This window comes from Oncorhynchus gorbuscha, linkage group LG24, assembly GCF_021184085.1.
Source record: "Oncorhynchus gorbuscha isolate QuinsamMale2020 ecotype Even-year linkage group LG24, OgorEven_v1.0, whole genome shotgun sequence".
Taxonomy (NCBI): domain Eukaryota; kingdom Metazoa; phylum Chordata; class Actinopteri; order Salmoniformes; family Salmonidae; genus Oncorhynchus; species Oncorhynchus gorbuscha.
This window is the reverse complement of record NC_060196.1, coordinates 16,910,419-16,926,155: the sequence shown is the minus strand read 5'-3', so window position 1 is coordinate 16,926,155 and position 15,737 is coordinate 16,910,419. Positions and strand designations below refer to the sequence as shown.

Genomic DNA, 15,737 nt, shown 5'->3' with positions numbered 1-15,737 from the left:
TGGCTCATATATATGCTAATCTATGGCCCAGGGGGGGGAGCGTAGAGCTCTCAGGGATCAGCGGTGATCAGTGGCGCTGTGGATTAGAGCAGGGCATGCTGGGATACACTGGGGAGGGGATGGGACAGCACATGGGGAAGTTACTCACTGAAGGTGTCCAAGAACGCCTCTATGGATCGCCAAAAGGCATTTGAACTCCTGGTGTGTTTTGATACAGTCTCCGTCCACATACTAGGTGAAGAGAAAAGATGTATCCTGCATGCATCCTAAATGGCAAACTATTCTCTATGCACTACTCTGACCAAGGCCCGTGACTAAGAGGACAGGGTGACTGTACTTACTAAAGATGCTGACTATCCTGTAGCCTGTAGCATGTCCCTGTTGATAGCCAAAGGCATATGAAAGCCCTTGTGTTATCTTACGATTTCTAGCGACCTCGCTATTTCACATACAGTAAGGGAGAGGTGTGTGTGTGTTTGTGTGTGTGTGCGTGTGGGGGGGGGGGGGGGGTGCATGGGTGGGGGGGGTGTGGTACAGTAGTGGTTGGCTCACCCCGAAGCTCTACGGGGGTTGAGTGTGTGTGTGTGTGTGTGTCCTGCTGGGTCTATCTACAAAGGCCAGCTGACTTAGGGGAGCCACTCTGTGGCGCGTTTAAAGATATGCAAACTAGCCGACAGCGACTTCAAACGGCCTTTTGAAAGGCCACCGTCGTTCACAGCGTTTGAATAAAAGTTAAGAGGTTACGACGGGGTCCTAGACCAAAGGTTTGTACTCAGACGCATAAGTTCCACCTTAGGTGCTTAATCAAACCATTGGAAGCATGGGGTGACAATCACAGAGGTTTGAAACACACAAACTTCACTGTCACTTCAGAATATATCCCATGGGATGGGGTGCATCTCAATCTCTTCCGGATGAGACAAGGAGTGGTTGCCACTTAAGGCAATTGAGATGTGTCCCTTGTATCAGTGGAGAAGAGCATAAGGACATCGTTACAGAGTAGTCGTAGACTATGAGTCTACGTACAATTTTCAGGTGGGCCAGCAGCCTCATGACGTCGGCCATGTCGGCGAGGATGAGCAGGCGGGTGACGGCGGAGAGCAGGGCACGGGCAGCCCTCACCATGGTGCCGCGCTTCACTGAGGAGCAGGGGTCGTCAGCAAACTCCTGGGAGGCCACGCGCATTGAATCACCTGCAGAGGGGGATCAGAGTGAGAGAGTGAGAGTGTGAGAGAGAGAGAGAGAGAGAGAGAGAGAGAGAGAGAGAGAGAGAGAGAGAGAGAGAGAGAGAGAGAGAGAGAGAGAGAGATGTGGCTGAAGTTGGAGGTGTGTCAGCAGCGAAATCACATCAGATAGACTTCAGTATTCGACATTTGTCCAGGTCCCCAAGACATCGGGAGAAGCCTTGGGGACCTGGGGCGGCAGGGTTAGAGCGTTGGACTAGTAAACAGAAGGTTGCAAGTTCAAATCCCCGAGCTGACAAGGTACAAATCTGTCGTTCTGCCCCTGAACAGGCAGTTAACCCACTGTTCCTAGGCCGTCATTGAAAATAAGAATTTGTTCTTAACTGACTTGCCTAGTTAAATAAAGGTAAAATAAAATTACAAAATAAAGTCCACTAGGGGAAACGTGAGCATGTATTACCATCTAGTAGGTGTGGTGGATGGGGATATAGAGGAAGGGCATAAACCACGTTACCTTTACATTAACCTTCCAAACCTTTACCCTTACATTAACTTTCCAAACCTTTACCCTTACCTTAACCTTCCAAACCTTTACCTTAACCTTCCAAACCTTTACCCTTACCTTAACCTTCCAAACCTTTACATTAACCTTCCAAACCTTTACCCTTACCTTAACCTTCCAAGCCTTTACCTTAACCTTCCAAAACTTTACCCTTACATTAACCTTCCAAACCTTTACCTTAACCTTCCAAACCTTTACCCTTACCTTCCAAACCTTTACCTTTACATTAACCTTCCAAACCTTTACCCCTACATTAACCTTCCAAACTTGTACCCTTACCTTAACCTTCCAAGCCTTTACCTTTACATTAACCTTCCAAGCCTTTACCTTTACCTTAACCTTCCAAACCTTTACATTTACTTTAACCTTCCAAACCTTTACCTTAACCTTCCAAACCTTTACCTTTACCTTAACCTTCCAAGCCTTTACCTTTACCTTAACCTTCCAAACCTTTACCTTTACATTAACCTTCCAAGCATTTACCTTAACCTTCCAAACCTTTACCTTTACCTTAACCTTCCAAACCTTTACCTTACCTTAACCTTCCAAACCTTTACCTTTTCCTTAACCTTCCAAACCTTTACCTTAACTGTCATGTTTTGTCTTATATTGTCTTGTCATTTTGCTTTTCCTTCTGTTCGTTTTCCCCCTGCTGGTCTTTTTAGGTTCGTTCCCCTTTTTCTCTCTCCCTCCCTCTCTCTCTTCTCTCTATCGTTCCCTTCCTGCTCCCAGCTGTTCCTATTCCCCTAATCAATCATTTAGTCTTCCCACACCTGTTCCCTATCTTTTCCCCTGATTAGAGTCCCTATTTCTCCCCTTGTTTTCCGTTTCTGCCCTGTCGGATCCTTGTATATTGTTCACCGTGCTGTGTCTTTGTATCGCCCTGTCGTGTCGTGTTTTCCTCAGATGCTGCGTGGTGAGCAGGTGTCTGAGTCTGCTACGGTCAAGTGCCTTCCCGAGGCAACCTGCAGTTTATTATCGAGTCTCCAGTCAGTTCTCGTGATTACGAGTGGAATTGTTTTTTATACTTTATTTACCGCTCCGATTTGTCTAGGAGTATTGCTATTTCCTTACACTGGATTAAAGACTCTGTTTTCGCCAAGTCGCTTTTGGGTCCTCATTCACCTGCATAACAGAAGGATCCGACCAAAGAATGGACCCAGCGACTACAGACGCTCGTAACACTGCCGTCGAGATCCAAGGAGCCATGCTCGGCAGACACGAGCAGGAATTGTCTGCTGCTCGTCATGCCATTGAGAACCTGGCCGCTCAGGTTTCCGACCTCTCTGGACAGGTCCAGAGTCTTCGTCTCGTGCCACCTGTTACTTCCTGGTCTGCCGAGCCTCCAGAACCTAGGGTTAATAACCCAGCTTGCTACTCCGGGCAGCCCAAGGAGTGCCGCTCCTTTCTCACCCAGTGTGATATTGTGTTCTCTCTCCATGCTTACGTCATTTCACTCCTTACTGGCCGGGCTCGAGAGTGGGGTACAGCTATCTGGGAGGCAAGGGCTGATTGTTCAAACAATTACCAGAACTTTAAAGAGGAGATGATTCGGGTTTTTGACCATTCAGTTTTTGGTGGGGAGGCTTCTAGGGCCCTGGCTTCCCTATGCCAAGGTGATTGATCCATAACGGATTATTCTATTGAGTTTCGCACTCTTGCTGCCTCTAGTGACTGGAACGAGCCGGCGCTGCTTGCTCGTTTTCTGGAGGGACTCCACGCAGTGGTTAAAGATGAGATTCTCTCCCGGGAGGTTCCTTCCAGTGTGGACTCTTTGATTGCTCTCGCCATCCGCATAGAACGACGGGTAGATCTTCGTCACCAAGCTCGTGGAAGAGAGCTCGCGTCAACGGTGTTTCCCTGCTCCGCATCGCAACCATCTCCCTCCTCTGGCTCAGAGACTGAGCCCATGCAGCTGGGAGGTATTCGCATCTCGACTAAGGAGAGGGAACGGAGGATCACCAACCGCCTGTGCCTCTATTGCGGATTTGATGGACATTTTGTCAATTCATGTCCAGTAAAAGCCAGAGCTCATCAGTAAGCGGAGGGCTACTGGTGAGCGCTACTACTCAGGTCTCTCCATCTAGATCCTGTACTACTATGTCGGTCCATCTACGCTGGACTGGTTCGGGTGCTACATGCAGTGCCTTGATAGACTCTGGGGCTGAGGGTTGTTTCATGGACGAAGCATGGGCTCGGAAACATGACATTCCTTTCAGACAGTTAGACAAGCCTACGCCCATGTTCGCCTTAGATGGTAGTCATCTTCCCTGTATCAGATTTTAGACACTACCTTTAACCCTCACAGTATCTGGTAACCACAGTGAGACTATTTCTTTTTTGATTTTTCGTTCTCCGTTTACACCTGTTGTTTTGGGTCATCCCTGGCTAGTATGTCATAATCCTTCTATTAATTGGTCTAGTAATTCTATCCTATCCTGGAACATTTCTTGTCATGTGAAGTGTTTAATGTCTGCCATCCCTCCCATTTCTTTTGTCCCCACTTCTCAGGAGGAACCTGGCGATTTGACAGGAGTGCCGGAGGAATATCATGATCTGCGCACGGTCTTCAGTCGGTCCCGAGCCAACTCCCTTCCTCCTCACCGGTCGTATGATTGTAGTATTGATCTCCTTCCGGGGACCACTCCTCCTCGGGGTAGACTATACTCTCTGTCGGCTCCCGAACGTAAGGCTCTCGAGGATTATTTGTCTGTGTCTCTTGACGCCGGTACCATAGTGCCTTCTTCCTCTCCGGCCGGGGCGGGGTTCTTTTTTGTTAAGAAAAAGGACGGTACTCTGCGCCCCTGCGTGGATTATCGAGGGCTGAATGACATAACGGTTAAGAATCGTTATCCGCTTCCCCTTATGTCATCAGCCTTCGAGATTCTGCAGGGAGCCAGGTGCTTTACTAAGTTGGACCTTCGTAACGCTTACCATCTCGTGCGCATCAGAGAGGGGGACGAGTGGAAAACGGCGTTTAACACTCCGTTAGGGCATTTTGAGTACCGGGTTCTGCCGTTTGGTCTCGCCAATGCGCCAGCTGTTTTTCAGGCATTAGTTAATGATGTTCTGAGAGACATGCTGAACATCTTTGTTTTTGTCTACCTTGACGATATCCTGATTTTTTCACCGTCACTCGAGATTCATGTTCAGCACGTTCGACATGTTCTCCAGCGCCTTTTAGAGAATTGTCTCTACGTGAAGGCTGAGAAGTGCTCTTTTCATGTCTCCTCCGTTACTTTTCTCGGTTCCGTTATTTCCGCTGAAGGCATTCAGATGGATTCCGCTAAGGTCCAAGCTGTCAGTGAGTGGCCCGTTCCAAGGTCACGTGTCGAGTTGCAGCGCTTTCTAGGTTTCGCTAATTTCTATCGGCGTTTCATTCGTAATTTCGGTCAAGTTGCTGCCCCTCTCACAGCTCTTACTTCTGTCAAGACGTGTTTTAAGTGGTCCGGTTCCGCCCAGGGAGCTTTTGATCTTCTAAAAGAACGTTTTACGTCCGCTCCTATCCTCGTTACTCCTGACGTCACTAGACAATTCATTGTCGAGGTTGACGCTTCAGAGGTAGGCGTGGGAGCCATTCTATCCCAGCGCTTCCAGTCTGACGATAAGGTTCATCCTTGCGCTTATTTTTCTCATCGCCTGTCGCCATCTGAACGCAACTATGATGTGGGTAACCGCGAACTGCTCGCCATCCGCTTAGCCCTAGGCGAATGGCGACAGTGGTTGGAGGGGGCGACCGTTCCTTTTGTCGTTTGGACAGACCATAAGAACCTTGAGTACATCCGTTCTGCCAAACGACTTAATGCTCGTCAAGCTCGTTGGGCGTTATTTTTCGCTCGTTTCGAGTTTGTGATTTCTTACCGTCCGGGTAGCAAGAACACCAAGCCTGATGCCTTATCCCGTCTTTTTAGTTCTTCTGTGGCTTCTACTGATCCCGAGGGGATTCTTCCTTATGGGCGTGTTGTCGGGTTGACAGTCTGGGGAATTGAAAGACAGGTTAAGCAAGCACTCACGCACACTGCGTCGCCGCGCGCTTGTCCTAGTAACCTTCTTTTCGTCCCTGTTTCCACTCGTCTGGCTGTTCTTCAGTGGGCTCACTCTGCCAAGTTAGCTGGTCATCCCGGTGTTCGAGGCACTCTTGCTTCTATTCGCCAGCGCTTTTGGTGGCCGACTCAGGAGCGTGACACGCGCCGTTTCGTGGCTGCTTGTTCGGACTGCGCGCAGACTAAGTCAGGTAACTCTCCTCCTGCCGGTCGTCTCAGACCGCTCCCCATTCCTTCTCGACCATGGTCTCACATCGCCCTAGACTTCATTACCGGTCTGCCTTTGTCTGCGGGGAAGACTGTGATTCTTACGGTTGTCGATAGGTTCTCTAAGGCGGCACATTTCATTCCTCTCGCTAAACTTCCTTCCGCTAAGGAGACGGCACAAATCATCATCGAGAATGTGTTCAGAATTCATGGCCTCCCGTTAGACGCCGTTTCAGACAGAGGTCCGCAATTCACGTCACAGTTTTGGAGGGAGTTCTGTCGTTTGATTGGTGCGTCCGTCAGTCTCTCTTCCGGGTTTCATCCCCAGTCTAACGGTCAAGCAGAGAGGGCCAATCAGACGATTGGTCGCATACTACGCAGCCTTTCTTTCAGAAACCCTGCGTCTTGGGCAGAACAGCTCCCCTGGGCAGAATACGCTCACAACTCGCTTCCTTCGTCTGCTACCGGGTTATCTCCGTTTCAGAGTAGTCTGGGTTACCAGCCTCCTCTGTTCTCATCCCAGCTTGCCGAGTCCAGCGTTCCCTCCGCTCAAGCGTTTGTCCAACGTTGTGAGCGCACCTGGAGGAGGGTGAGGTCTGCACTTTGCCGTTACAGGGCACAGACTGTGAGAGCCGCCAATAAACGTAGGATTAAGAGTCCAAGGTATTGTTGCGGCCAGAGAGTGTGGCTTTCCACTCGCAACCTTCCTCTTACGACAGCTTCTCGTAAGTTGACTCCGCGGTTCATTGGTCCGTTCCGTGTCTCCCAGGTCGTCAATCCTGTCGCTGTGCGACTGCTTCTTCCGCGACATCTTCGTCGCGTCCATCCTGTCTTCCATGTCTCCTGTGTCAAGCCCTTTCTTCGCACCCCCGTTCGTCTTCCCTCCCCCCCTCCCGTCCTTGTCGAGAGCGCACCTATTTACAAGGTACGTAGGATCATGGACATGCGTTCTCGGGGACGGGGTCACCAATACTTAGTGGATTGGGAGGGTTACGGTCCTGAGGAGAGGAGTTGGGTTCCATCTCGGGACGTGCTGGACCGTTCGTTGATTGATGATTTCCTCCGTTGCCGCCAGGATTCCTCCTCGAGTGCGCCAGGAGGCGCTCGGTGAGTGGGGGGGTACTGTCATGTTTTGTCTTATATTGTCTTGTCATTTTGCTTTTCCTTCTGTTCGTTTTCCCCCTGCTGGTCTTTTTAGGTTCGTTCCCCTTTTTCTCTCTCCCTCCCTCTCTCTCTTCTCTCTATCGTTCCGTTCCTGCTCCCAGCTGTTCCTATTCCCCTAATCAATCATTTAGTCTTCCCACACCTGTTCCCTATCTTTTCCCCTGATTAGAGTCCCTATTTCTCCCCTTGTTTTCCGTTTCTGCCCTGTCGGATCCTTGTATATTGTTCACCGTGCTGTGTCTTTGTATCGCCCTGTCGTGTCGTGTTTTCCTCAGATGCTGCGTGGTGAGCAGGTGTCTGAGTCTGCTACGGTCAAGTGCCTTCCCGAGGCAACCTGCAGTTTATTATCGAGTCTCCAGTCAGTTCTCGTGATTACGAGTGGAATTGTTTTTTATACTTTATTTACCGCTCCGATTTGTCTAGGAGTATTGCTATTTCCTTACACTGGATTAAAGACTCTGTTTTCGCCAAGTCGCTTTTGGGTCCTCATTCACCTGCATAACATTAACCTTCCAACCCTTTACCTTTACCTTAACCTTCCAAACCTTTACCTTAACCTTCCAAACCTTTACCTTTACCTTAACCTTCCAAACCTTTACCTTTACCTTAACCTTCCAAACCTTTACCTTTACCTTAACCAGTGGGGATAAATTCCTAAAATCATCTGTGAAGTTTTATTTCTGTTTTAACAACCTTAATCCTTATCTACTTTCACTTCCCATCGGGTTTAACATGTTTTTTTAATGACTACCTCATCTCTGTACCCACACATTTCATTGTCTTTAAGGCCCCTCAGTTGGCAAGTGAATTTCAAACACAGATTCAACCACAAAGACCAGGGAGGTTTCCAATGTCTTGCAAAGAAGGGAACAGCCTGTTGGTAGCAGGCATTGAATATCCATTTGAGCATGGTGAAGTAATTAATTACACGTTGGATGGTGTATCAATACACCCAGTCACTACAAAGATAGAGGTATCCTTCCTAACTAAGTTGCCCGGAGAGGAAGGAAACTGCTCAGGGATTTCACCATGAGCCTAATGTTGACTTTGCAACAGTTACAGAGTTTAATGCCTGTGATAGGAAAACATTGAGGATGGATCAACAACACTAGTTACCCCACAATACTAACCTAATTGACAGAGTGAAAAGAAGGAAGCCTGTATAGAATACAAATATTCCAAAACATGCAACCTGTTTGCAACCAGGCACTAAGGTAAAACTGCAAAATAATTGGCAAAGAAAATAGCTTTATCTCCTGAATACAAAGCATTATGTTTGGAGCAAATCCAACACAACACATCACTGAGTACCACTCTTCATATTTCCAAGCATGGTGGTGGCTGCATCATGTTATGGGTATGCTTGTCATTGGCAAGGGCTAGGATTTTTTAAAACATGTATTATAGTTGATTGACTGAGCATTTGATGAAATGCACGCAGCATCATAACTTGAGATCTCTGAAACCGTTTGTGAGTAGCAGAGCATTTATGAGCGCATACGAAGCAGATTAGGGGAGACAGGGGCTATAGGCTATAACCTATTCAAATAGAGAGGCTATTGCGCTGTTTCCTCCCGCATGTTGTTGGAAGACCAATGCAAAAGTAATATGAGGATTGGGACACACAAGTGATACTTCATAATAATCATACATGGATTTTTAAACGAATGACTTGCATGGACACGTGGTTTTGTTTTGGAATGTGAGTTTGTTTGACATTTTGCAATGTGCATCTAACTATTGACTCAGGGGGTTGAATACTTATCGAATCAGGATATATTAGTGTTTCATTTTTCATACTATTTTTTTTAAATGTTAGAATTCCACTTTGACATTACATAGTATTTTGTGTAGTTGACAAAAAATACATATTAAATCAATTTTAATCCCACTTTGTAACAACAAAATGTAGACAAAGCAAAGGGGTGTGAACACTTTCTGAAGGCACTGTATTCCCATGTGTATGTACAGTATCTACAACAGTATTCACGTGTTGTATTGTACATGTTTAGTCGTAAGTGTACACTTCCTAGCCCGAACGTCTCTTCGTGTGTGCAGTGTGCTGCAATCTTAATCTACATTACATCAACGCGGTAGGAAACCAGGGAACCATTTTGCTTCTTCCGGAGTGGTGGTAGTGAGCTGAAAAGCTCCCTTAGTTTTAGCCCTGTGGTGGTGGTTGCATAGCGGCAGCCTCCTCCTGCGTGGCCCACGCAACCACAGAAGCACAGGAGGCCGGAGGTTGTAATGTCGTAACCCAGGGAACCATGTGGAATTCCTAGACAGAACAGAGAGAAGGAGTTGTGTTTGTACGTTCCCTTCATCACACTTTATCTGTACATCATATATGTCTGCCGTAGAGAACAAGTATGCTGTATGCCGGTTCAAATGCAATCCAGCTTGGTTCATGTAAAGGGGAAGCCATAGTATAGTCCTAGACAGAGTGGCACTAGAGGTACATCTTACAGTGGCTCCCATGTAAACAAACCCCAGTCGTTGGATCGAGAAAGGTAATTAGGAGTCACCTCAGACTAGCCTGATCCCAGATCTGTTTGTGCTGGATTGACAACTCTAATTGTCAGATATGGGCACAGTTAAGGGAACAGGCTAACCTCAGACAGAGCAGATCTTTAGTCTCACTCGGGAATAATACTCTCCCTGTCTGAGGCCTTCTGATTCATAAATCCACTGACTGGCTCCCCTTAAAGCCCTAGTGGGGCATCAGTGGCTTATGCCACCTGATGAAAGGTACAGATACATCCATAGGTCATACACAGAGAAGCAAGCACACACACACACACACACACACACACACACACACACACACACACACACACACACACACACACACACACACACACACACACACACACACACACACACACACACACACACACACACACACACACACACACGCACGCACGCACGCACGCACGCACGCACGCACGCACGCACGCACACACGCACACACACAGCCATCATAACTCATCCTTCCAGGGCAATGACGAGGCAGGCAGTGTGCGTGTGAGAGTTTGTGTGTGCGTGTGTGTGGGCGTGTGTGCATGTAAGTGTGTGCGTGCGTTACGGTGACAGTTTGGTGGGCTTAGTGAATCGCCGCAGTCTGAAATCAGCATCCATAATGTAATCAGGAGACAACGATTGGACGATAGGACTCAGAGGGTTAAAATAACCTTTAGCTTCAAAAGGTTTATGGGCAAGGACCTCTCTTTCCACACGGTACTCCTGCTAGCTCCTGTTCTATTTGCCTGTCTGAATTCTCCATAAATACAGAGGGAGAACGTTAACTATCATTCCACTTTTTCTCCAGACGCAAAACAAATGAAATGTCAGTATGATCTTCAGGCAGTGTGAACCTAAAGTGGGTGAACTGGATGTGGGCTTTCAGTTGAAAAGCTCCATGTATGGTAGTTCTTGACACAGTTCCTTGCGACTATATCATTTAAAAAGACACGAACAAATGTACATTCAAATAGTGGTTGATCCTTCAATAAAGGACTGTTACTGTCATGGATTAGTCACCGAATAGAGAACCAGGCACCATTTCAATCTTCTAAAATAGTGCCCCGTCAGTGTCGACAATCCCCTCACTCATTATCTGCATCCAAAATGGCACTCTATTCCCTTTATAGTGCACTACTTTTGACTAAGGCGCATTTGGGGCGGATACAACATTTTGTAGGCCACACCCTTATAATGGGATGTGGATTGTGGACTTTTCTGATCCCCCCCAATGGGGTGTGACTGGGTCTGCTGTCCCTTCCTGTAGCTCAAGGTCAGCTAGCTAGTTCTTCCTGGTCTCATTGGCAGCCAGGGATTCAGCCTGATTGATTGGTTTCCTCATGAGGAGAGAGCTCTCCCATTAAGAGTGAAAGGTCAAGCGTGAACACACACACACACAGTATTGCGAACGTATTCAGGCGCCTTGGGTTTCTTCACATTTTATTGTTACAAAATGTCATCAAAATGGATTTATTTACATTTTATGTCAACAATCTACACAAAAAAATGTCAAAGTGGAATACTTTATAAAAAACATTTTTTTTTAAGTTTAACAAACATTTTATAAGTAAAATATAGTCGTTGCATAAGTATTCAGCTTCCTTAGTCAATACATGTTAGAGACACCTTTGGCATTGATTACATCTGTGAGTCTTCTTGGGTAAGTCTAGAAGAGATTTGCACACCTGGATTGTGAAATGTTTGCCCCTTATTATTTACAAAATGATTCAAGCTCTGTCAAGATGTTAATGATCATGGCTAGGCAGAAATATTCAAGTCTTGCCATAGATTTTCGAGAAGATGTAACTCAAAACTGTATTTTGGTCATTCAGGAACATTCACTATCTTCTTGGTAAGCAACTCCAGCGCAGATTTGGCTTCAGTCTGCTTTACACCAGTAACTGAGAGCATGTACTTAGCTCTAATCCATGTATTTTTATCCTACAAAACTCCCTAGACCTTGTCGATGACAAGCATACCAATAACATGATGCAGCCACCACCATGCTTGAAAATATGAGTGGTACTCAGTGATGTGTTGTGTTGGATTTGCTCCAAACATAATGCCTTGTTGCAAACAGGTTGGATGTTTTGGAATATTTGTATTCTATACATGCTTCCTTCATTTCACTCCGTCAATTAGGTTAGTATTGTGGGATAACTACAATGTTGTTGATCCATCCTCAGTTTTTTCTCTATCACAGCCAGTGACTGGGTGTATTGATACACAATTCAAAGTGTAATGAATTACTTCACCATGCTCAAATTGATATTTGATGCCTGCTACCAACAGGCTGTTCCCTTCTTTGCGAGACATTCCGTTCAGAAGGATGACTGTATCTTTGAAGTGTCTGGGTGGTTTAATACGTAATCCACAGCATAATTATTCAATTGACAATGCTTGAAGACAAATCCAATGGCTGATTTGTTATTGTTATTGTTACCAATCTACCAATCACTGCCCATCTTTATGAGGATTTCAAAAAGCTCCCTGGTCTTTGTAGTCGACAATCTTCCACTTTGACATTATGGAGTATTTTGTGTAGATTGCTGACTAAAAAATGACAATGAAATCCATTTGAATCCCACTTCGTAAAACACAATAAAATGGGAAGAACTCCAAGGGGTCTGAATACTTCGTGAAACACACACACACACACACACACACACACACACACACACACACACACACACACACACACACACACACACACACACACACACACACACACACACACACACACACACACACACACACACACACACACACACACACACACACTCTCTGGCTAGTCTGTCCTCTCCCTCTTTCCCTATGTCAGTGTTCCTTCAATTCCATTTCTCCATTTTCTCTTCTTCCACTCTCATCCTCATGCTCTTGTTCACACTCTTTCTCCCTCACCCATGGCTTAACTAGGGCACAAGTGGAAACTCTGATCAAAGCTCAGTGAGGAATTGCACGGCCCAGTGTGCCACTGATCCATTTCATGGACCTGGAATGGTGTCAAGTCTATCTGCAGTGCACACTATGAAATGTGAGGAAACTGTAGATGTTGAGAGCCGGATGGATGATGAATATGTGTACAACAGCTGCCGGTGGAAAGCCCCCACTTCTCTTTCTGCTGATCTGAGTATTGAACATACAAGACGACAACAGAGCACTATTTGACGGGGCGTAGTGTTACACATTGGAGAACGGTGAGGGTTGTACCGAGCCACAGGCTTTCGGCGTGACCTGTTTACAAATGGCTGAATCACAGCCCTTCAACAGGCATCTATAGCCTATACGGTGTTCCGACACTGCGGAGGCGGCGGTGCTACCGACCACGGACAATCAAAGCATTAACGTTGCGTGACTGTGGAGTAAACATCTCGGGATCGTTACATTCTCCAAAGCCAGGGCCAAGGCCCGATGGGTAATGGGTATCAATCAGAGGAACGTATTACACTTTCCCTCTCTTACACACACACCCATGGACACCCAGACACACACACACCCAGACACACACACACACGCCCGCACGCACGCACGCACGCACGCACGCACGCACGCACGCACGCACGCACGCACGCACGCACACACACACACACACACACACACACACACACACACACACACACACACACACACACACACACTCTCTCTCCTCCTGCTTCTAATCCATCAAGAGAGAGGGAACGTTTGATCGCCCCATTACTCTGACCCGCCGAGCGCTTAACCACTGGGAAATGAGATTTTGGATCTCGGGATTCGGAAAACCAAACGACAATCCACGCTCGGTAAGACTTCCCCCTAAACTTTTAGCGTGGTTTAGAGGGTTTGTGTCTGCATGTGACGAGTCCTCGTATTTCAATTCCAAACACATACATATACAGTATTCCCTGGGATAGAAAAGTTAGCAGTCATGCTAAGCCTGGGAAGTGTGTAATGGGGCCAGGGATGTGTGTGTGTGAAATGGATGGTCGGCTATAGAGGCGAGGCTACAACTAGGTTAGTGCATTTCCTTTGAATGTCCTGTTTATTCCCTCCTGATTTCGGGAAATCTTTCAACAGGAATTTCTCCAAACCTGGGAAGTTTGGTGGAAGTTACAGGAATTTTGCAACCGATGGTCACGTGTAGAATCAGATTGGCATAGAACGGAGGGGGTTTAGGCATAGAACGGAGGGGGTTTAGGCATAGAACGGAGGGGGTTTAGGCTGGCGTGAGCAAATCCAGCACCAGAGGGTGCAAGAGAAAATGACAAGATATATTGTTTTCAACTCTGGGCTTCAAACTCACTTTCAAATAACTCACTTTGACTCTTTTCTGTTTACTGTCTTTTGAATGGCAGACGAGGAAAATACCACTTTGTTTCAAGGGCACCAGGCCCATCCTCAACCATTGATTAGTGAACATTTTGGATGGGATGTTATTGGACCTGGCAGGGCCAAGTATTGAGCCAATTAAACCAATTAGGATCTTTCGCAACTGGCATCCTATTCCCTATATAATGCACTACGTTCGACCAGGTACTCTCCTGGGTTTAGGAAGCATCCTCTTGAAGGTCAATTTACACAGCAGTTTGGTGTATTTCTATATAGGGACAGAGGTGGCACATGTTTCAGCTGAGGGGGCCAAGCCCCCTTTCGCCCGCATATGGGCTCAGCCAGGACTGTTGTAACTGTGAAGCATATCGGTGCGCCCGCATATGGGGCTCAGTCAGGACTGTTGCAACTGTGAAGCATATCGGGCGCCTGCATATGGGGCTCAGCCAGGACTGTTGTAACTGTGAAGCATATCGGGGCGCCTGCATATGGGGCTCAGCCAGGACTGTTGTAACTGTGAAGCATATCGGGGCGCCTGCATATGGGGTTCAGCCAGGACTGTTGTAACTGTGAAGCATATCGGTGCGCCTGCATACAGGGGCTCAGCCAGGACTGTTGTAACTGTGAAGCATATCGGTGCGCCTGCATATGGGGCTCAGCCAGGACTGTTGTAACCTCCGGCGAAGCATGTGAAGCATACATATGGGGCTCAGCCAGGACTGTTGTAACTGTGAAGCATGTCTGTGGCCTGCATATGGGGCTCAGCCAGGACTGTTGTAACTGTGAAGCATATTGCATATGGGGCTCAGCCAGGACTGTTGTAACTGTGAAGCATGGTGCGCCTGCATACAGGGCTCAGCCAGGACTGTTTTGTAATATGATGTCATGTTTTGTCTTAGATGCGCCTGCATATGGGGCTCAGCCAGGACTGTTGTAACTGTGAAGCATTTCGGGGCGCCTGCATATGGGGCTCAGCCAGGACTGTTGTAACCGTGAAGCATGTCGGTGCGCCTGCATATGGGGCTCAACCAGGACTGTTGTAACTGTGAAGCATATCGGGGCGCCTGCATATGGGGCTCAGCCAGGACTGTTGTAACTGTGAAGCATATCGGTGCGCCTGCATACAGGGGTTCAGCCAGGACTGTTGTAACTGTGAAGCATATCGGGGCGCCTGCATATGGGGCTCAGCCAGGACTGTTGTAACTGTGAAGCATATCGGTGCGCCTGCATACAGGGGCTCAGCCAGGACTGTTGTAACTGCGAAGCATATCTGTGTGCCTGCATATGGGGCTCAGGCAGGACTGTTGTAACTGTGAAGCATATCGGGGCGCCTGCATATGGGGCTCAGCCAGGACTGTTGTAACTGTGAAGCATATCTGTGTGCCTGCATATGGGGCTCAGCCTAGGAATTGTCTGCTGTCACAGTGCCGTGGAGAACCTGGGGCTGAGGGTTGTTGGGCCGGAGGACTGTTGTAACTGTGAAGCATATCGGGGCGCCTGCATATGGGGCTCAGCCAGGACTGTTGTAACTGTGAAGCATATCTGTGTGCCTGCATATGGGGCTCAGCCAGGACTGTTGTAACTGTGAAGCATATCGGGGCGCCTGCATATGGGGCTCAGCCAGGACTGTTGTAACTGTGAAGCATATCGGGGCGCCTGCATATGGGGCTCAGCCAGGACTGTTGTAACTGTGAAGCATATCGGGGCGCCTGCATATGGGGCTCAGCCAGGACTGTTGTAACTGTGAAGCAT

General features: G+C 47.5%; 1 protein-coding gene across 3 annotated transcripts in view; it reads right to left on the bottom strand.

Annotated features, from left to right (window-relative positions):
- The window catches only part of LOC124012776 (catenin alpha-2), a 711,900-nt gene that overhangs the window by 550,500 nt on the left and 145,663 nt on the right, over positions 1-15,737 (bottom strand). For all 3 annotated transcript variants that reach the window (XM_046326728.1, XM_046326729.1, XM_046326730.1), the window contains one exon: positions 1,027-1,193. In XM_046326728.1, coding sequence (XP_046182684.1) covers positions 1,027-1,193 — 167 coding nt within the window. The remainder of the gene's footprint in view (positions 1-1,026; positions 1,194-15,737) is intronic.